This window comes from Eublepharis macularius, chromosome 6 (genome assembly GCF_028583425.1).
Source record: "Eublepharis macularius isolate TG4126 chromosome 6, MPM_Emac_v1.0, whole genome shotgun sequence".
In the NCBI taxonomy this organism is placed as follows: Eukaryota; Metazoa; Chordata; class Lepidosauria; order Squamata; family Eublepharidae; genus Eublepharis; species Eublepharis macularius.
In genome coordinates, this window is record NC_072795.1 from 85,780,066 (window position 1) to 85,801,932 (window position 21,867).

General features: G+C 39.2%; 1 protein-coding gene across 3 annotated transcripts in view; it reads right to left on the reverse strand.

Annotated features, from left to right (window-relative positions):
• Positions 1–21,867, reverse strand: part of FGFR2 (fibroblast growth factor receptor 2) — a 133,192-nt gene that overhangs the window by 54,064 nt on the left and 57,261 nt on the right. For all 3 annotated transcript variants that reach the window (XM_054982606.1, XM_054982604.1, XM_054982605.1), the window contains one exon: positions 17,428–17,551. In XM_054982606.1, the coding sequence (XP_054838581.1) occupies positions 17,428–17,551 (124 nt within the window). The remainder of the gene's footprint in view (positions 1–17,427; positions 17,552–21,867) is intronic.

Below are 21,867 nucleotides of genomic sequence, written 5' to 3' on the forward strand. Positions count from 1 at the left end.
CCTCCCTTTTTCTGAAAGGAAAACAGAGTTTCAAGTGGGAGAGGCCTTACAGTGGACTTCTTGCTATTGTTTTAGTTCTAAGCCACCTCAAGCAGTTTCTAGAGAGGTGGCATACTAAATAAATATTCTACAGCTGCCAGATTGCAATGGTGTAAACTTAATACTGTTCCATGTTATTTTATAAAAGATGAAAGACCTCTCACAAATTATGTTTATAAAAATAATAACATTGCAAGAGACCTAAATGCTTAACCAGAGTGATACTTAAGCAAATTTGAGCAAATCCAAAATGAAGTGTGGTCTTTTATTTTATATGCAAAGCACTGAGAGTATAATAGCAAATAACGATGCCTGCCAAAAAATGAAATCTTTCCTAAATCCCTATGTATTTGGCATGCTACAAATGTCTACAGGGAATTTATCCATGGACACAATGCTGGCAGGACCCATAAAGCATAAAGTAGCAGCCTTATTTGACTTGTGTCTAAGGAACTCTTGTGGTGCTGTTGTTAAATAATTATTTGGCTATGTGCAGGACTATGCATCTTAGTTCTACTCAAGTGCTAATTAAGCATGGAAGTTTCTACTGGGCACAGATGAAATATATAATCACCACTTTTGTTTTAAAAATTAAGCAGGCTACAAAGATAGCTCTGAAAGCATGCAGACTGGTGAAAGATGTCAGTTGTCAGGCAACAAGGTGACAATGACCGAAAAAATTCTTGATTATATGCCAAATTAGCAAATACATGTAATACTGCTTTATTTGTAGTATACTAATTTACGTTATTTATAGTCTGCCTTTCCCACTGAAACTCAAGATATATAGAGCCGTGGTTATCATTATCATCATTATGCAGAAGGCCATCATGGACAATCTGAAGCGATACAGTTCACTGAATTATCTCATTTTACTGCATATGTAACTTAGGCTTGAATGAGTACTGAATGAGTAACCACATCATTCTTTGTGTATTTAGATGTAATGTGATGGACCTGGAAAGGGCCTTCAAGTCATAGCTGACCTACGGAAACTCCTGCTGAAGCTTCCAAGGCAAGAGAGACTAACATAGGTGGCTTGCCACTGCCTACCTCTGCAAAGAGGCCCTCATCTTCTTTGGAGTCTCCCATCCAATTACTAACCAAGGTTGACCTTGCTTAGCAGCCAAGATCTGACGCCATCAGGTTTACCTAGGCTATCCAGCTCTAACAGTAATGTCTAAAGCCACTTCATATGTGTTCCTGCAATATTCAGCAACAGTATAACTTAAAAATGAAATAAATGTAAATTGTAGCTTAATGTTAATTTATGTGTTACTATTGTATAATCCTTATCAAGTTTCCTTGCTTTTACTAAACAAGCTCAGCTCCACCTCCTCTACCCCTCTTTGGGCTTAAAAAATAGTAAGTATGATCTCCTTTTAATAGAAACCTTACACCATCTTCCAAAACATATTACAATTGCCTTCAGTATAAAATGAAACCTTAGAGAATATTATTTTAAATGTTTTTTGAATAAGCCTCATGTTTCATTTATCCACATCAGGGTTTGATTTCCTTTCTGACCTTATTTCTTGCCCTTAAATAAGCCAAAAAAAGAGGTCTGAAATAGCAGTGGGGGGGAGGTCACGAGTATGCTAACACACAAAGTGTTCTGCTTATCTCATAGAATGGAGTGACTTTTATCCATAGTCCCAGGCAAAAAAATTCTTTTAATCATTTTAATTGTTTTAAAAATACATTTCAGAGAAGCAATCGGACTTGTTAAAGTACTTAATCTAACAGGAAATGTCTTTCATTGGATAAAATATTTATACACACTAGATTTCGGCTCACCGTTGTTCAGAGAATCAAGCTTTCTGCATCACCTTGCCTTACAGTGGAAGTAGTGCATGACAAAGGCAGCCATGGTGTTAAGCCAATTTAGCTCACTGTCGCATGGAGCTGACTTGAAATAGTTGTACTGCTTCAAACAGCTTCCAGCTGGCTTAAAGGCCCAAGTGTGGTGCACCATCTAGAGTGCTGAAGTAGAACGGAAGAGACCCAAGTGCAAATCCCCACTCAGCCCTGAAGCTTGTTGAGTAACCTTGAAAAAGTCACTTTCTACCAGCCTAATCTGCCTCACTAGGTTGTTGTGAGGATTACACACGAGAACCATGTATGCTACCCTGAGCTCCTAAGGAAAACATAGTGCCAAGATGCCATCCCACGTGCTGTTAATGCGTAATATAGTTCATCCCATTAGACTTGTTGTAGGTTAATATTAGTGTGGAAAGGATGCTGTTTTAAGGTGATCAATAAAACATGTAATTCGTCACATATCATCATTTGGGAGTGGCAAGGAAAAAGCCGAAAAATGCCAGGCACCTTCTTGCTCTTTGCCTTAGAAGCTGATGACTGGGGTGTGTATTCTTTAAGTGGTATGCTCGAGCCTAAAATGTGGGTACTGCCTCCTAGTGATAAGGAATCATGGACTCCTCCGCATGGAGGGCTCCATGATTCTAAATGAACCACCATGAGGGTTCAGTTTGGTGTATTGGTTAAGAGCAGTAGGACTCTAATCTGGAGAACCGGGTTTGATTCCCCACTCCTCCACTTGAAGCCAGCTGGGTGACCTTGGGTCAGTTACAGCTTCAAGGAGCTTTCTCAGCCTCACCCACCTCACAGGGTGTTTTGTTGTGGGGATAATAATGACATACTTTGTAAACCGCTCTGAGTGGACATTAAGTTGTCCTGAAGGGCAGTATATAAATCAAATGTTGTTGTTATATCCTCTCCCAATTTATCTGTTCTTGTGGCAGATTCACCTCGAACTTGCTCTTTCACTTTGCTCACCATGCAGGCTCTCGCAGATGTAGCATCCCCCCCCCCCAGCATCTCATTTAATAAATATTATATACTAAGAATACACAGATTCAGAACAGAGTCCAGATGGGGAGGACAATGTAGTACTGGAAAATGTTGCCCTATTTCTTCTTTTATTTTTGACGTGGCTGTTTTTGAAAACAGACTCTTTCATACTCCACTTTCCCTACTGTATGACCAAAGTGCAATCCAAAGCAAAGTTGTATCTTTCTAAGCCCCCTGAGTTTATTGGACTTAGCACGATGCGACTCTGTTTAGGACTGCTCTGCCAGTGTATTAAAACATGAGATCGCCCGGATTTTATGAGCCTTCAAATACTCAGATCTCGCCTGTACATTCTGACTAAATATGGTCATTAAGAACATTAAACATTACATTGTTATGCAGTTATTGCTATATGGGCAAGCAGCGGCAATGATAAGAGACTCTGATGCATTCCTGAAGAAGAATAAAAGTTGCTTTTTAAAAAATCAAAGAAAAAAGCTAAGTCTGAAATATGGAGTACTGCTAATGTACAGTAAATATATATATTGGCCTTCTGGAATCCAATTATAGCTAGATTCTGCATCTGAAAACAGTTACAGTGAATCTTTATTAATTTTTTATTCAGAACTATAAATGTTAAAGTAAATAAAAAGTTTCAGAGCTTTCTTTTCCCCAGTGCTGTAAATCCATCAGCTTTCAGTAAATTTATTCTCTTATTTACTCCTGCACAATGAGGTCAAACAGGCACTTGGGAAATAAATCTTTGCTAATTGAACACTGAAACCTTATAGCTTTCTATTTTGACCATTTGCATGGCTTGCTTGTATAAAACATGCCAACATTGTCTCCTGTAATAAGGAATGCAGCTTTTGTATTCAAAAAAGATACTGGGCAGTGTAATAGTTGTATCACATGTCTGTGGATGAGTCTTGCATTGCCCATGATTTGTCATTGTCCTTTCCTGAGCTACAAGCTATATAAAATTGGATAAAATTGAAGTATAGTTTCAGCTCATCAGTTTTGACTAGGAAATTAGTTACTAGTTCCATTGCATTTGATCAATAACACAGGCAAGATAAGGACTAAAGAACTCTTAAGTTAAATGTCAATACTAAATAAATATGTAGAATATGGTGGAGCAAAAGAAGGAGAAACCTCTTTTGAAAACATGCCATTGATAAGAGTAGATTTTGCATAAAAAAACCTGAAAAGCTCTGATTGCATATAGGAAGTTTTTACAAAAGCACATGATGACTATGGCCTTCAACTGCCCTGCAATATATATTTAATAATGTTACAACACCATTGATCTCAATGGTATTCAATGTATGTGAAACTGATCTGGACTTGAGCAAGATTTGGGTCCAGAAATCAACTAGATTTCCAGGGTATGAGCTTTGGAGAGTTAAAGCTCCCTTCAACCTTAAGTCATTGTCTCCAACAGATGTTGCAGTTTACTTTCTGAACACCTCTTGAGCTTGGCGCATGTGTCAGGAGGACAATGACTATGGCCTGGGTACCAATTCTTTGACTGAATATTTATCAACAGATATCTTGGCAATCACGTTCATTTACTATAAATATTGAACTAACAGAATGTCTATTATTAGGGAAACAATGTGCTATTAAGATACTGCAAAATGAGATCGCTGGATATGATAACCACTTGTAAAATATGTAAATTTAAGATCATTAAGCAACGCTTGGTAAATTCGGCTTCACAATGATAAGAACAGCCAAAGACTTTAGAAACAGTCGAAACATTATGTGTCTGCAATAAAACATTTACAGCTTCTATCTCTTCTGTTAATATAAAGCTTTACTCCTCAACATCAAAGTATTCTTATCTAGAACAGTCTAAAGAATGACAGCATCGTTTAATGTTTAAAGAAATTTGCCCGGCAAGTTCAACTTCTACATCTATTTTCTTCGCCAGTTTAATCCTCAGCAGCATTCAGGAATCTGCATCTTGACAAAACCCTCAAGGAAGTATATGGCTGTGAGCCCGCCAGTTGTATATGGCTGTGGTCCATGCACAATCCTTCTATCGCTTAAAAAAAAAATCACTCAGCCGCCACCATCACCTCCCAGCTGATATTCAAGCTACAAAGTTAATAAAGACAGAACTCCAAAACTCAATAGTCATGGCAGATCTCATTGTTAATGTCACAGAGAAAGGGAAAATACCCATGATCAAGGAAGGACAATGTTTTTAATCTTGGGAGGGGCACTTTATTCTGCACATACCATCATCGACAGTCAGCCTATATAACAGAATTGACATAAGGTTTGGCAAGTACTGAATATGTACACCAAGGTGGAATAAATAATTATCCAGACAGGAACTGGTCACCAAATGTCCTTCTTGAAAAAAAAATCTACTCAAGAATTTTTTTTTCAAGAATGAACACAAGACTACTATACAGTCAGATTTACAGTGAATTACACAGAGATTTTCAGGGGCTTTCGCTTGCAAGTTAAATGGTGAGCAGAGCTTTTACCACACCATAACTCAAAAAGTGGTAAAGTCACTAGAGCCAGAGAAAGTTGCTTCATTTGATCTCCTTTGGTTATGATCGGGGGGGGGGGGGACACCAAGAATGCAGATATTCCCTACAGCCGCTGGTTGTAGATTTTTTAGTCATCTTTTTATTGTTCTCAACCCTGGCATTCTCTGCAAAAAAAAAATCTTAAAAGACTTACTGAGTCACTGTCTGTTGAATAGGCCATCAAATATACTGGATTAACCTGGATATGGGTTTTTGACAGCTAAAAGCAGCGCATATGCATGACCCCACAATGATAATTTAACAAGTAACTCTTCTGATCATCCTGGCTCTAGTTACAGCTGCAGTACAACATCTGCAGTTCCCAGTTCAGCATTTCAATATCAGACTAGTATTTCAGCAGTGGTTCTTTTTTTCAAAAAGAAAAAAAAAGAAAACAGAAGCGTCATGGGATAACCCATGAGAATCTTACATTTTGGCCATGTGGACAGTGGGTCCCAGCTCATGTGATGTTCAGATGGACAGAAGAACAATAGAGACTTCCACCAAGGTTGCAGTCTCAACTAAGAACACTTTTCAGGGAATAAGTTTCATGGAATAAAGTGAGACTTCTTAGCAGGCTCCCTAACTGTGTCCAGTGCTGCTGGGATCTGATGAACTGAATGAACCCTTTGCAGTGGATCAGATACCAGTCTGTTGCTTGGTAGCATCTATTTAATGTGTCACCAAGCCATGATCCAGAAAAAAACATAGTATAAATACATGCAGTATAACATAATCCATAAGCAGGATGAAGTGAAGAATAGTGGGTCAAATTAATATTCCTTGAGATCCAAAAAATTCAGAGCAAAATGTAAATTAGAGTGAATTTTACAGTAAACCTCATATTCATTCCCATTCATTTCTGATAAGTGTGCATTGGTGCATAAAGAAACGGAAGTTCCCTAATAAATTCAGTGTACTCAATTTCATCAAAGTATTTTCAAGATATGTTCTTTAAAACTGTATGTTTTGCAGCAATTCAAGAAAGAAACAAAGAAACACCAGAAAGTTAGAAACTGCAACAGGCAACATGAATGTTCTTGTTTTAAATTGCTTGGTTGTCATCACTGGCTAATGGTCTTAATACCAGTCTGCTCTTTGTACAGAAAAAGCAACTGTTATGCTGCCATCGTGTGCTTTTCATCAGCTTCCCCAGAGCAAGATGTGTCTCTGCTGAAAAGAACCTGTAATGTCTACCCTGCTAATCTTGGAGTTAACTAATGTGTTCCTTATATGGCAGTTGCAAAAGCCAAAGCTTTAAAACATCTGAGCAAACAAGAAAAAGCTTTGCTTGGGTGAGGGAGACTACAAGAAACATAACTATGAAAAGTGTGAGTGAAGCTCACCCTTTGATTTACTCCTTTGGATTAAAAATGAATAAAACAGAATAGTTCTGGAATGTGAAAAGCAAGCCCCAATTTCTCCCAGATGACATCAGAAAGTAGAAGTGGAACACTCCAAGCACTGAGCATTTAGGAATGCTTGGAAGATGAAACGATGTGGCCAAACTCATCAGAATCCATTGCCTTGCCATGGAACTGCTGCTGAAGTTGAACATTGAAATGCCTGATCTGATACTATAAAGGGAATGCAGATGAATTTCTTCAGCACCATGGTGGGGGGAAAGGGGGAAGGCAAGTTTCATTACAGGTAAAAACCATCCCGTATTTCAATGTACTTCTAATTTTCTGTAACAGAGATCAGGATTGATTTGTAGTAATTCCATTTGGTGTAGTGGTTAAGAGCAGCGGGACTCTAATCTGGAGAACTGAGTTTGATTCCTCACTTGAAGCCAGCTGGGTGACCTTGGGTCAGTTACAGCTTCTCAGAGCTCTCTCAGCCCCACCCACCTCACAGGGTGATTGTTGTGAGGATAATAATAACACACTTGAAAACTGCTCTCAGTGGGCGGTAAATTGTCCTGAAGGGCGGTATATAAATTGAATGTTGTTATTATTATTATTTATTACATTTCTAACTCGCCCTTCCCACAAGCGGGCTCAGGGCAAGGTACATTATTGTTGTTGTTATTTCCCCTGTAGCCTTTTAACTTGCAATATCCTGTTTAACAGCAGTATGTTCGATGATATGGTACCTGCTGTCAAATCACAACTTACTCATGGTGACCCCAACCACAGAGCATTCTAGTCAAGAGATAAACCGAGGTGGTTTGCCATTGCTTTCCTTGGTGGTCTCCCACTCAAGTACTGACTGTGACCAACTCTGCTTAGCTCCAAAGCTCTGATGAACCTGGGCTATGCTGGGCAACTTGGGCCGCTAGTACTTTAGTAGCACAGCAATTATCCATACCACCTTAAGAATTTGCTATTAAGGGATATATGAAGTACAGTAAAGTGTTATTTCATTGTTACAGGATAAGAACCCTGCAGTGCAACACATCAACAGGTCCTACTTAGTAATGGTGGTTGCAATAAAACATAAAATTGTTGCCTATCCCAATGCCAAGATTCCAAGTACCTATAGAAAAGTCATAATATTAAGATATACTTTACATTGTAAAATATTCCCCTCTCTGGCCTCTTGTTACATTGTTCACAAAAGTTTTGCCACACCTGGAAAGCATAGAATTTGACCCTGCCATTCCCATAGACTTGCTCAACTAACTGAATTTATTTGTCCAGCAACTTTGGGGTTGCTGGACTTGAGCAAGAGAAAAAGAGTGAACAGGTATCAGAACTAGGACAGTGACACAGAAGGCCAAGCAAATAGACTAGAGAACAAATGGGCAGGTGAGTGGGGGCTACATGATCCGGAAAGCTGCCATGTAAATATGACAAGCCAGCATTCATCCAAGAAGTGAAGTAACAGCACCAGGATTATTTTTAAAAGACTTTGATGAACTATGATATTCAGTTTCCAACAGTAAAGCACACAGCCTCTAGCTCTAAACATTTTTTCCCTGAGGTAGTTGTACATGTGATGACAAAAGCTCAATGCCAGGTGTAAAGTCAAGAGCCAGGTTTTTCACTGCTTTGAAGGAGATTTCTTCCTTCTCAATTTATCCAAATAACTAAGGGCAAGCACCAGTGTAGATTCCTGCCTGCCTTGGCCCCTGTCTCAGCATGCCTCAGCCCTGAAGTGTTCAAGTAAGTATGTCAGGCTTATCCTGGCTCCTGTAAAGAGTTAGTCAACAACAGCAAAAGCCGCTGCCAGGCTGCAAGTTTTGACTCGGCTGTGCTACATGCATTTAACTCTTTCTTGAAATTAACTAAGTTCCACTTGAAATATTAACTTTTCTCAGCTGTTGCTATATCTGAATACGGTTTTGCAAGGGATATTGCCTTTTAAAACTAGAAATGCACTGAGGCAGACAAAAAAGCATCAACATTTATTTGGAAATATAAAACCAAGAATTCAATGAATGTATATAATCAAGGTAACATAAATCAAATAAGGGAATAGAGAGAGGGATATGTAAGCAAGAATTTAGGATGGATTCTACTGTTTAATTTTTTTTTAAATCAATTTGTTTGATCAAAAGGCTAATTGTTTATCATCAAAAACAAAGCACTACTCAGCTAAAAGTGGAGATTTGATTACATTAAAGTAATGTACAATGTACATTACAGTACATTGTCTCACTTAAAACCTTGCAACAAACCAGGATGACTTAAATGTTAGTTTGTAGATGTACAACCAGTTGCTGCAATCCTCCTAAGCACTTTCCTTGGAATAAGCCTCACTGAATAACATGGGACTTGCGTCTAAGTAGATCTGCTTAGGACTGCTCACTTACAATGCAATCCTAAGCAGAGTTACTCCTGTCCATTGAAATCAATGGGTTAAGACTGGAGTAACTCTGCTTAGGATTGTACTGTTAGAGTTGTTTGTCTGCTTTCTTATTCCATCTAGTCAGAAGTTCAGAGTCTAGGCAGAGGTAGAATGATGACCACAACTATGCAGAGGAGTTAGCCGTGTTAGTCTGTGGTAGCAAAATCAAAAAGAGTCCAGTAGCACCTTTAAGACTAACCAATTTTATTGTAGCATAAGCTTTCGAGAATCAAGTTCTCTTCGTCAGATGCATGATACAGAGACTGGTCAAATATAGAAGAGGAGGGAGAGAAGGGGAGGGGAGAGAAAAGAGGCAATTAGGGGGGAAAGGGGAGGGTGCAACCAAAACATTCCTTTGCTAGTATATGGATGTTTACATATACTAGAAAAGGAATGTTTTGGTTGCACCCTCCCCTTTCCCCCCTAATTGCCTCTTTTCTCTCCCCTCCCCTTCTCTCCCTCCTCTTCTATATTTGACCAGTCTCTGTATCATGCATCTGACGAAGAGAACTTGATTCTCGAAAGCTTATGCTACAATAAAATTGGTTAGTCTTAAAGGTGCTACTGGACTCTTTTTGACCACAACTATGATGGTCAGTTCAGACATCAAACTACAGTTCGTGAAAACCACAGTTTCTAATACGTTAGATTGCTCTGTAGCAGGGGTGGGCAAATTGCGGCCCGCGGGCCACATGCGGCCCACTAGAGTTTTTTGTGGCCCGCCAAGACAGTCAGAAAAAATTAAATGTGCTTGCAGCTATAAATGATATGAAATCAGCACAATAAATAAATTGAATAAAACTACCACTATTTTATTTAATTTATATTTATTGATTTTTATTATACAATTTATACCTTTTCTGGAATGCAAAGTTAACTAATGAATGCAATCATTTTAAAAGGTGTGGCCCTCCGCTAACCTCTGCTCCCACAAAGTGGCCCCCGAGCCAAAACAATTGCCTACCCCTGCTCTGTAGGTTCATGAAACCCAGATTCTCCCAGAAAAGCCAATGCAGATGTTATGGCCAAACTGTGATGTGGCTACTGGGACTGCGAGGCAGCTCACCGCCTTCATCCTGCCTACTCCTCATGAATGCCAATTCCCTCCATCCATTCAGCTTCATGATAACTAAGCCAGGTGACCTATGATTACCACTAACCACAGTTTGCCTATTAGACAACAGAAACCATTTACTATTGGAAGGGAGCTGCAAGCCCTTTACACCCCCATTGGCTGCATCTCCATTGACTGAATATGCTAGGAGAGTAGGCATTAGCATTCTGGCCCAACTCAACATGCTCGCCAGGTTGTCTCCATGGTATAAACATGAAAAGGTGTACAAACATATGCTCCCTTATCTATGATCAGCAACATTCAGAAAGCAGTACCGCTATCACAAGGAGGAAGCACACACACAAACATTTCCTCCATGAATAGGTACTGCACTTGCAAGCTGGCAATCACACATAGAAGGGAAGCTGTGGCTGCTTCCACACACGTTGGATAATCCACTTTCAATACTCTTTAGTGAACATTTGAAACTGCTTTTCCACGTGTGGAACAAAAAATCCACTTCCAAAGGACTGCTAAATTGCACTGAAAGTGCATTATTCAATGTGTGTGGAAATGGCCTGTGTCAATGCACTTGTGCTCACTTTCCCTTTCATGCATCCAGGTAACAGCTACAGGAGATGTGCGTATACGAGTAAGGTCTACTTAATTTAGATCTCATAGCAAACTATGATTACCACAGAAAAGGAAGGAGAGGATGGAATTGGCAAATGTGAGGAAAGCAGAGAGGGGCAGAGGAGGGGTAGTCTGTGCCTGACAGCTAAGCCATGGACATGACTTCTGAACTGAGTCACAGATTGCCCAATGCAAATAAGTACCAGATCCCACAGTCACTTCACACATGTGCATTTTCTGCATGGATTATCACTTTCATTTAGCAAGTTGGATGCTCACAGCACATGCAACAATTTCATACTCACTGTCATTGGATGTGGCAGAACAGATGTGTTCAAGTTCCAACACAGAAGAGATATATATGGAGTGACAAGTAACTCTGGTAAGGCTATACTCATACAAACATAATAAAAGATGTTTTGCTCATGCAAGATCTAAACAGCATGCCTTATGATACAATATTTGTAGAGAAAAGATGTTTTTCCCAGGCTACAACACTCCTTTCTTCAAGAGTCATATTTTTATTGCCACAATCAAAAAAATAAAGCACAGATTACTCAGCACATAAAGGCAGTGCCTGTTAACTTTTAGATGCTCACCTTGCCTCTAACTGGGAGATGCTCTCCAGGTTCTCCGGCAGAGTGAGGTCTTCCTCAGCACCTGCTGCCAGAGTTCCTTTCAACAGGAAATGTCAAGGACTGAAGATGGGACCATCTGCATGCAGTGCTTGTGCTCTACTCTTGAGTCACACCTCTTTCTAACTTTCTTTAAGCAGCGAGGTCTATGTTTCCTGGAAGCTAGGATATTGGTGTAGATGGATCTCAAGTAGGTGTGTGTACTAAAAAAATAATATTTTTTTGGATCCAGGTATCATGAAGGTCATAAATACCAGTATTCCCTATATTGGGGTCCTCTAATATCAGTTAAAGGACCCAACAAAATCTCATTCTGAAGCTTCAGTCAGTTGCAGCAGCTGGTTTTTTTTTTTTTTTTTTTGCTGTTTGCAGCTTTTCCCAGGAGGAGGGAGGGAGGCAATTCTCAGACAAACGGCATCCCACCTGAGGAAGAGCTCAACAGTCTGACCAATCATGACAATTCTCTTACAGACCACATGAGAGAAGCGTCATTCATCGTCGTTCCCCCACCCTCTGTCCGGTTTTTTGCCTGGGAAAAGCTGCAAACGGTAAAATTAACTGTTGCAACCTTTAGAATGCTGGGTCTAATCGTTCCTGAATATTTTCAGGATTAATCAGGAACAGCAATACTGATATATTCAGTATATATTTCAGTATTGATCAGGACTCTCAAATATACCAAAAAATACCAATAAGATATTTTTAGGTATATTTTAAAACCAGATATACTCGATTGATCTCAAATTTTCACACTCTATAAATGCCATTGCTTGGGATGGCTAATACCCCCTCTGCATTTCTTGTACTCCACAGTGATAAGGCAGCACTGCCATGTTATTGACTAGCTGCAGAAGTCCCACTGTGATCAGCAGTGACCATATTTAAAGACTGCAGCAGCTCTCTCTTTGCATGAACACACCAGCAAGTGGTAAAACCCAAATTTAATGATCGGAATGCCAAGAAATGAATAGGTTATTTTTAACATTTTATCCTCAGAATCCTTCTACCATTTTTTGGCCTAACAGACCAAGCCAAAGATACTGTGACTGAATACTGTTAAGAAGTTTCTGCTTTTATTTCACCTTCCTCGCTATGCTTGCAGCAAGCTTGCTACATTCACAAATCCAAACTAACAGCTGAGAATATTTAGAATATGCGCTTCAACTGAAACCTCTCACATTCTGCTTGCTATTAGTGCACACATGATGAAAGATTCAGGCTTTGGAAAGTTATTACAGGCAAGTTAATAATGGCTATTCCCAACTAGCATTGTGTCACTATTTGGCAAGAGCTTTTCTGGGAAAGCTCCAAAATCTGTGACCTCATAAAAGGTTTCACTACAGTATATCATATAGCCACATTAGTATAATGCAGTGCCATGTTTTAACACCATTCATTACTATTAATATCAAACAAGTTTGAAATCAGCTAAGCCATTTTTAAAAGAAAGTACCCTTTTCAGCTTACAAGAAGTGGAATATTTTCAACAAATGGCTTAGTCGATAAAATAACAAAGACCAGAAAAAAACTGAGTGGGTCCCTCTCTATGCCAGTGCCTGTGTGTTATTTGCCGCTTAACAGCCATCACTGGTGAATAATATCTTTCTTCGCACCATCATTCCATAGAAGATGAAAAGGACACACAGAAGAAGCAGAGATGAAAACGACGTGCACATTTTAAAAACATTTCCATGAACTTTGATCACAAGCCCAACTTCTGCAAATGGATTATTCTTTTATTATTTTTTTCACATTTAATATTCCTTATCATTCAAAAATCTGAAGGGGCTGGAATAATTTGAAATAGCAATCTGCTGCATCTCTTTTCTTCAATCACTTTCCTTTCTCTGCATTTGATACTTCCAGAGTCAGTTTGTTTTGTTTCTCTTGTTATTGAGTTTTTGTTTCATTATTGAGTTTTTTATATGATTTTGTTTCATTATTGTTGTTTCATTTTCATAATTCTATTTCATTATTATTTCTCATTGCTCAATGAAGTACCCCCTCACCCTCTTCAGTCTGTACCTTCCTGATTTTCTGTCTGAATTGGACAAATCTCAGGGCATTGCAGTATTCCACTAGAACATCTACATCAAATAACAGAAAGATAGAATAAAGAGCCCCCCCCCCACCCCTTTTGAAGCAATGAAAGAGTCCCATGTTTAACATTAAAAGTCTATGGGAGAATTGGTAGGAATAGGAAACAGTAACATATAAAGCAACCTGAGGAATCAGTACTGCAGTCACTTAGCTTCAAGGACAGTAGCTTATGTTTGCAGGGGGGATTTCCAGTGCCAATCAGACTGATACTACTGCTGGTTGCAGCTGCTTTTTTAAAATCACCCCTTCCTCTCCCTCTGCTAGATCTGCTCTCACCATGCTGCACATTCTTCCTATCAGATCCAGAAGATCCCCTGCCAGTCATGATGTGCTGTGTTTGTGTACAGATGTCACATAAGATATTGTAATGCGTGTATGAAAGGTATGCAATTTTATCACTGGACTGTGTGTGATAAAATAAATACACTTGGGACACCAAGACATACAACACAGACTGAGTTACACAAGACAGAAAAATCCCAAATTAATTGTTATCCCCAAAGAACTACAGCAGCTTTGGGGGAGGCGCTGGCACACAGTTAAAAATCAAAAGGGTTTGTTAGGACTCTAAGGCAACACACAACCACAGCAAGCCACACCCTGAAACAAAGAACAAATGAAGCAGATAAGACTGCATGGGGGAGATTAGTTTAAAAATTGGACTCCGTAGAGCCTGAAATGACAGAAGGAAGCCACAAGCTACAAATTAAATAATAATTAAATTGATAAATAATAATTAATAAGCATCATTAAGGAATAATTGCATAAATAGTCAGACAATCATAATTGCATATACTTAATAATTAATTAATTAAATGAATTGAATTGAATACTTAATTGATAATTAAAGGAGGAGGAGGAGGAGGAGGAGGAGAAAGCCCCAAGTAAAAACAAACAAAATGCTTCAGAGAGAAATTTAAAAACACAAAGAAACTTTATTCAAGAAGAAAGCTAAGAAAGGAAGAAAGGAATAATATAGGATAAAATAGTACAAGTACACTATACTTTGGCACAAGAAAACTTGCAGACGATTCCTCTCCCTTTGAGCTGGTTCCCTCTTTCCTTCAAAAAGGCAAGATGAAATATAAGAAACCAGCTCTTATCTGAATCAGAGTCCCACCCTGTATGCTTCAGGATTGGACTACTTCACACCTTGATGTAATCTTAGTGGCTACAGTCTGTAATCAATCAAGGAAACTCAGAGGCTCTCTCCCTTTCCCCTCCTCCTAAGGAACAGTGTTGTATATCCTTATTAGGAAAACACAGCAAAGTCAGAGAAAAACAGAAACTCCCTCAGGCAATAATGAAAGCTGCTAAATAAAACAAAAGAAAATCATGGGTTTCTTTCGTTATAGGCTGTTTAGGTAAGGAATTTGTTTCATTTTCATATTAATTACTACATTTACGAAACACCCCATGTTCATAATTATTATAATTAATAACAAAACAAATGCACAACTCTAGAAATGTGTGCTGTAACCTGCCTCTTTTTCTTTGACCTTTCCAGGTGACACAAATATTTTTTCCCCCTTTCATCCTGCTAAGTAATGATTTTACCACATATCAGGCATTTGAATATGTGGTAAAATGGTGATATGGATGGATTCATCTTGGGACACTAGGGCTGGCGGGAGGAAAATGCTTTTTAAAACGGTAGCATGCTGGCCGTGAGACATCACTTCCAGCAAATATCCAGAAGGGATGTCACATTGCCAGTATGACAACACGGCAGTGCTCTCGGATTTTTCATGTATCCAAACGAGGACCTCTGAAGGAGAGCTTAAAAGCAAAACTATAAAGTGTGAACAGCCCTTCCTGGATTGTAATTCTTGAGACTGCATTACATGCTTGCAGCACTTTGATGGATTGAAAAAAGATGAGCTATCTGGCCAGAAAAAGGGCTAACATCTCTCTCTCCAACATGCTATCTTTCCATGGGTCAAAGATAGCAGTTTTGGACAGACGGGAACATTGTGATATGCAGTCCTCCAACTGTGTTCTAAAGTGGTTGCAGTCTAAGTAAGCTACACCGCATGACAATTCTGAATGTTTAGTTTAGCTCTGACAGGTCCTCCCACTTACGCTAATTAGAATTTGTAGATTAGGGAGAATCTAATTTTGATGGCTCAAGGCCATTTTCACTTTCTTCCAACTTTGTACTTTAGATTTCAACCCACAGGTCATTTCCAATTGTCTTGTAGTTGTTAAGAACCCAGAGAACACAACCCATCATTAGTTATGTATTTATTTTATTTATGTCATTTATAGTCCACCTTTCTCACTGAGACTCAAGGCCAATTACACAGTGCAAGATTAGTACAGTCAGTATCAAGGACATTTCTATAAACAATGCCATGGGTAAATAAATACAAGTTTACAAAGACATAGCATTAGCAGGAATCCAATACAGAGTTGAAAAAAATGCTGGAACAGAGCATAAACAATTCTAGGACTACAGTAGACAACATATAACTACCCAGTAGGATGATACTTGAAGCCCAGGAAGCTCATAGGGGCACATACTTAAAGCAACAGATAGCACGTAAGGCAACATAGTGGTGAAGTCTATGGTCCCTAACTCATAAGTGAAGCATCTGAGATCCCCTCCCGACAAAACAGCCCTCCTATCTGATTAAAAAGACTTTTTGAATAATTCAGTTTTGAAATGCTTAGTACAACCACCCAGAAGAGTACTTGGTGCGTCAAAACAAAATAAGCCAATTACTAACATGCATCTGCCACCAAAGAAATATTAAAAAGGACCATTGAATAAGTAAACCAACACCACCTCCTGATAAAAACTTAACAAACGTTACTCTTTTTTCCTCAGGAAAGTGGCTTTATTCTTTTTAAAAGTATATTTCTGGACCCTTGGGGTGGGGGGGTACCATAGGCCCCATGATGGCAGCTTAGCACTCACAAGCTACTAATCATGATGGAAAATCTTGGCCTGACTGTTTACTTTTATGATTCTCTATGAATGTAGCAGACATAGCAATAAATGACATAACTCTCATTACCATACCATTCATTCATGCAAGTCACTAATATTTTCTGCCAGGAAAAATAAACTGTGTGCAGAATATTCCTGAATGTAAGGCATTGAAAAAGGTTTGAAGAGGAGGCTAGGGGGCTTCTGGTAAATATTTGCTCAGGCTACAAAAAAGGGTGAAAATCTTCACTGTTAAAGCAGATTTAGAGATTCTGTAAGGATTTTAAGACCAAGTCTATTCAGCTGGTTCTTTCTTTTCCACTTTGCAGGCAATTGAAGACCAAAACCACAGCCAGCACAAGTGACTAGGAAATATTCCTTGGGGAGAACTGAATATATTCCTTCTGCTTCCTTCTTTCCTTCACACTGTGGACACACCTCCTCCCTGGTGACTGAACATAATTCAGCTGCACCCTTTCAGCAGCTGGTCTATACAGGATGGAATCATGTGGAACGTAATTTACTACAATTCCTGGCAGCCGTTGGAGCTGCACCTTCAATAAACATTGTTTAAACAAGTGTTCAAACAAAAATGATTTAGTCTCCAGGTTGGTTCACCTCAAATGAAAAGAGAACGTATGACAAACAGTCACACACACACATACATAGAGCTCTACAACCTTCGCCTCCTTAGATCTTATGCAATTTACATCTACTCAAATGGCCAGAAATTATCAAAGGCACTTTCTATTTTGTCAAGGAACTAAATGAACCATTTTCATTCTAAGTCCATTTTAAGTTTTGCATTTTAAAAAAGGAAAAAGAATATAAATCTAAGCCACTACTACATAACCTTTTCCTAGACACTGGGAATTTACTCACCAACAACATCAAGATGATATGTATGATTGATCGACCCATGTATATTTTCCACTATACAGGTATAATTTCCTTTGTCTGATGGGACCACACTCTCCATTATAAGACTCCAATGCTGATTTCGTACCTATTAGAATTAAAAAAACAACAACTTTTGAACACTGGGCAACACAATATTTATCTTCTAATCGCATAAAAAAGTACTTTAACTAATCAGATAGTTTACGTGGTATAATGGTGATTGTGCTAGACTGTGATATTTGAGACCCGGGTAAAAATCCCAACTCAGCCACGAAACTCACTAATTACCTTGTGCCAGTCATTGTTTCTCAATCTAACCCAATTTACAGGGTTGCTATGAGGATAAAAGGAAAGAGATGAGAACTAAGAATGCCACTCCAAGTTCCTTGATACATGGCATTTTAATACTAACTTCCTATTGGCTGAGAGATATCCCAAGTATTCAAAGAACCAAGGACCAGGACAGGGTTGCCATCTGCCCACCCTCAGCAAGAGTTTGCCCGCTAGTCCACTCACTTGCCTGCCAATGCTGATCATTATGGCAGGAGAAAGGGGAGGGGAGATTGCATCCAAACCCTGAAGGGACAAATGATCCTCTAGAAATCCCCTGAAACCGCTATGGTCTTTACCACAGAGATTTGGAGAACTCCTAGAGCATTGTCCAGAGGTGACATCACTTCCAGGTTTGGACACACACACTCCTGCCCATTTTGTCCCACTGTGATGATCAACAGGCCTGGCAATCCTACATTTGGACAATGCTGACTTACCAACTCTGGTTGTCAGGAAAGGTCAGCACATAAGCACATTATGCAAACTCATGTTCCCAGTTGTAATTACCATTATTCTCTTGCCTGATTTCTTTCTGTTCATTGTAATAGTTTTATTAGGCAGAAAAGCACTTAGTCTGTTCAACTCGGCTGTAATGTTCTGTGTATGAGCTTTGAACTTCAAAGCATATGAAGGTATTTTGTTTTCCCCTTTTCATTTCATGCTTTTTTACATTTATGATGGCCTCCAGGTCAGCCATTTGATATAAGATAATGATCAGCTTCATCAAGAAACCTTGGAATTACTTTGTACATTCAGTTTGTTACTATGCTCCAGGAAACAGTCTCTAGGAAAATCAAGGGTACAGCTATAGCAGATTCCATTCTTTTCATTGTGGTTCAAGTAAAATAAGTACAAACTGAGCAAGGGATATAAAGTGCAGGCAGGTAGAGTGGTACAGATACCCAGTAAGGTAGAGAGGCTAAAAGATGAATTACATTGCATACTTGGGTACATGATATACACATTGTAGACCTTGTATTGTCGAAGGCTTTCACGGCTGGAGAACGATGGTTGTTGTGGGTTTTCCGGGCTGTACTGCCATGGTGTTGGCATTGTAGGAACTACAATGCCAAGACCACGGCAATACAGCCCGGAAAACCCACAACAACCATTGTAGATCTTATTTAATCCTTAATGTAAATTTTCTTGACTGAACTATTGACTTGTGGATGTGGGCTGTTAACCCATGCAGTATTCATGACAGGATGAAGTAATTGAGCAATGGATTTTCCAAGCACTCAGACCCTATACAGACTTTCATACTCTTTGAGCAGTGCAGATAGTAAGGGCCAAGATGTATATTCTGAAGTTATTTCAGGCTCTTTTAGTACAGCGCACAGATCCTTCCAACTGAAACTCAAAATGCCTCAATTGGATCAACAGAATTGGCTTACAGAAAAATAAAATTAATTCAGCTTTTTAGTATGAAGAGAATCTGATTTATCATGCAGTTCTATGCATGTTTCCTCAGATGTCTCACTTTATTCCATGTGGCTTACTACCAGGCAAGGGTTCTTAGGACTGCAGCTTGAACATTACCTATTTTGACAGAACGATACAGCCATTCATCTTAGAATGCACTCACTAAATCTACTATCATGTAGGGATCTCATTCACCCCATGGGGGCGGGGGGATAACCCACTCCTAGCCCCTGCCCCCCACCCAAACACCACTCACCTAGCCAGTGGAAGAACAGGCGAGGATTATACCCCACCAGCGCACACTCCCATGCACTCCAGATCGCTTCCGTGTCATACCGGGAATGACATCATACCCGGTGCAATGTAGAAGCACAAGGTAGCAGGAGGGCCAGATTGGGTAAAAATCTGCTAGCTTTACTGCACACACACATGAAGTAAGTTCTCCCAGTGCCCCTCCCCAGCAGCCCTCCCCATCCTCTTGTTTGTGCTCCAGTAGACCTGGCAACCCTACTCCCATGTCTTCCTTCCCACAATGCTTTGCACCTGTCTCCCTGTCACTCTGTATGTCAACTTTATGATCCTAGATACCTTTATATTAAGCACAAAGCCATACATAGCACTCATACAGAGGTTCTGGAAATTTTTTTAAGGAGTACAGTTTTTTAAGGAGTACAATGAAATAACAAGATATCTACCTGACTTTTCCCAGGGCTGGTTTATCTACATGACCTCCTCAGCCTAGATTCTCTTCAGATCTCTTTTAACTCATGAGTTGGCAAATTAATAGGTACAGTCTACATCTTTACAAAGATTATTTTTCTTCTTCAGTGTTAACCATATAAGGAAAAGTGCCACTCTTGCCAGTGGTTGCATGGCAAGAGTACACATGTATATATACAATTTCATTTCAGTTTCATAGAATACACAGCTCATTATTTTTTAAAAAATTACAATTGTTTCAGTAACCAAGAGTTACAATTAGTATGATTTATTTAGCATTTTTCATATTAGTAGTAATGCAATTTCTTTTGCATTTCTTCACAGTCCCTCTGACATAGGCCCTATTACCATTTCTGATGAGGAACTAAAACTGAGGATTACTTCACATATTAGAGAAAGTACAACTGAGTCATTCAAGCTTCCTGCTTTTACTGGAATCTGAATGTGATGTACCTGCATGTGCCAGCCCCACAGTCATTCGAGTGCAAAAAGACCACCATACTTAAACTTCCCTTTGTGCTACTTATGTAACATTTGAAAGAGTTTTAAGATGCAATAATTTTCTCTAGAGTAGCCAGAAATTCTCCCTAGGCTTGCCTGAACTGGGACTTGAACCCAGTTCCAAATACAATGTCTTAGCAACAGCTTCCATCCTGAATCTCAGCTTTTAGACACCTACTTCCTTATCATTTATCTATGACTTGCAAAAAGTATTTCATACATTCTCTCTTTGTAAAATGCTCTTTTTTTTTTGATAGCTAGCCAAACTAAACCTGGTCTTTTACCCTATCTGGTCTGAAAATAAGAAAAACAGACTGCTGTCTGAGAAGGCAGTCATTCCATTGACTAATTTAGGAAGATAACACTCTCAGTTACATTACACATAACATGAACATGTGATTGTTGCCAGTTTGGAAAGAAGGAAACAGCTATGCTGACAACTTTCATTTAATATTCTAAGTGAGATGGATACTGTAGCTACATTTTAGCCCACAATCTAAGCCTACTTACGTCATCCTGAACAATCACTTTAGGTGTGCAAACCATTTATGACACCATGTCAGAAAATTACATTTATAACAGTTCACATTATTCATCTTGTTGACAAGCCAAAGACCTAAAAGATCTTTTTTTCTTCTTCCCTGACATGAACACTGGCTGCCGGGAGATTGCTGAATCAAGATGCTAACTAGCTAATCAATCTTTAAACTAAGCAAGCTCATCAGATCACAAAGGCTGGACAGCTTGTCACTCAGAGCTGACAGCTTGTAATTGCTGAAGAACATGTCTTCTTTGCCTTTATTAATCGAGTTCCAAGGAGCACAGTTTTATAAGCACTATGCATTACTCAAAACAATTCTTTATAGACTCCCAATGGTATACCACCCTCATCCAAGATGCCATTATCATTGGTGGAATCAGGTACATTTTTAGAGATGACATATTTACTCCAGAGGGAAAAAACCAGTATCATCACTCTTTATATCAGACCAATTGATTATGCACCAAAATGTTAGAGGAGGGGGATAGACACTTAAGTCAAAGGCTGCAGTCCTGCAACCACAGCCTGCAGTGTGTAGAATAGCAACAGAAGAATATAAAGCCTTCCTTTATCCACCATTTTGCTTCTACACTTGCTTCTACAGCTCTCATGGGCCCCTGGTGGGTGATTGGGGCGGGGCAGCTGCTGAAACATACAAACAGGCTTTGGATGAAAGGTCTGGTCAAGCCATAGCACAATCAGAATGGGAGGAGCGCATTAGGTACACCTAGTTGAGCCCAACATGAGTTACTCTGCACATTGCTGTCCATGTGCAGAATTGCAGGATTATGCCCAAACCTAATTTGCTGTGTTTTCTTCAATGAACCACATACTACTTCAGAGCTGGATTCATGGAATCAGTTACATCTTCATTTTGATGCGAATTTGTAACAACTGAAGTGTCA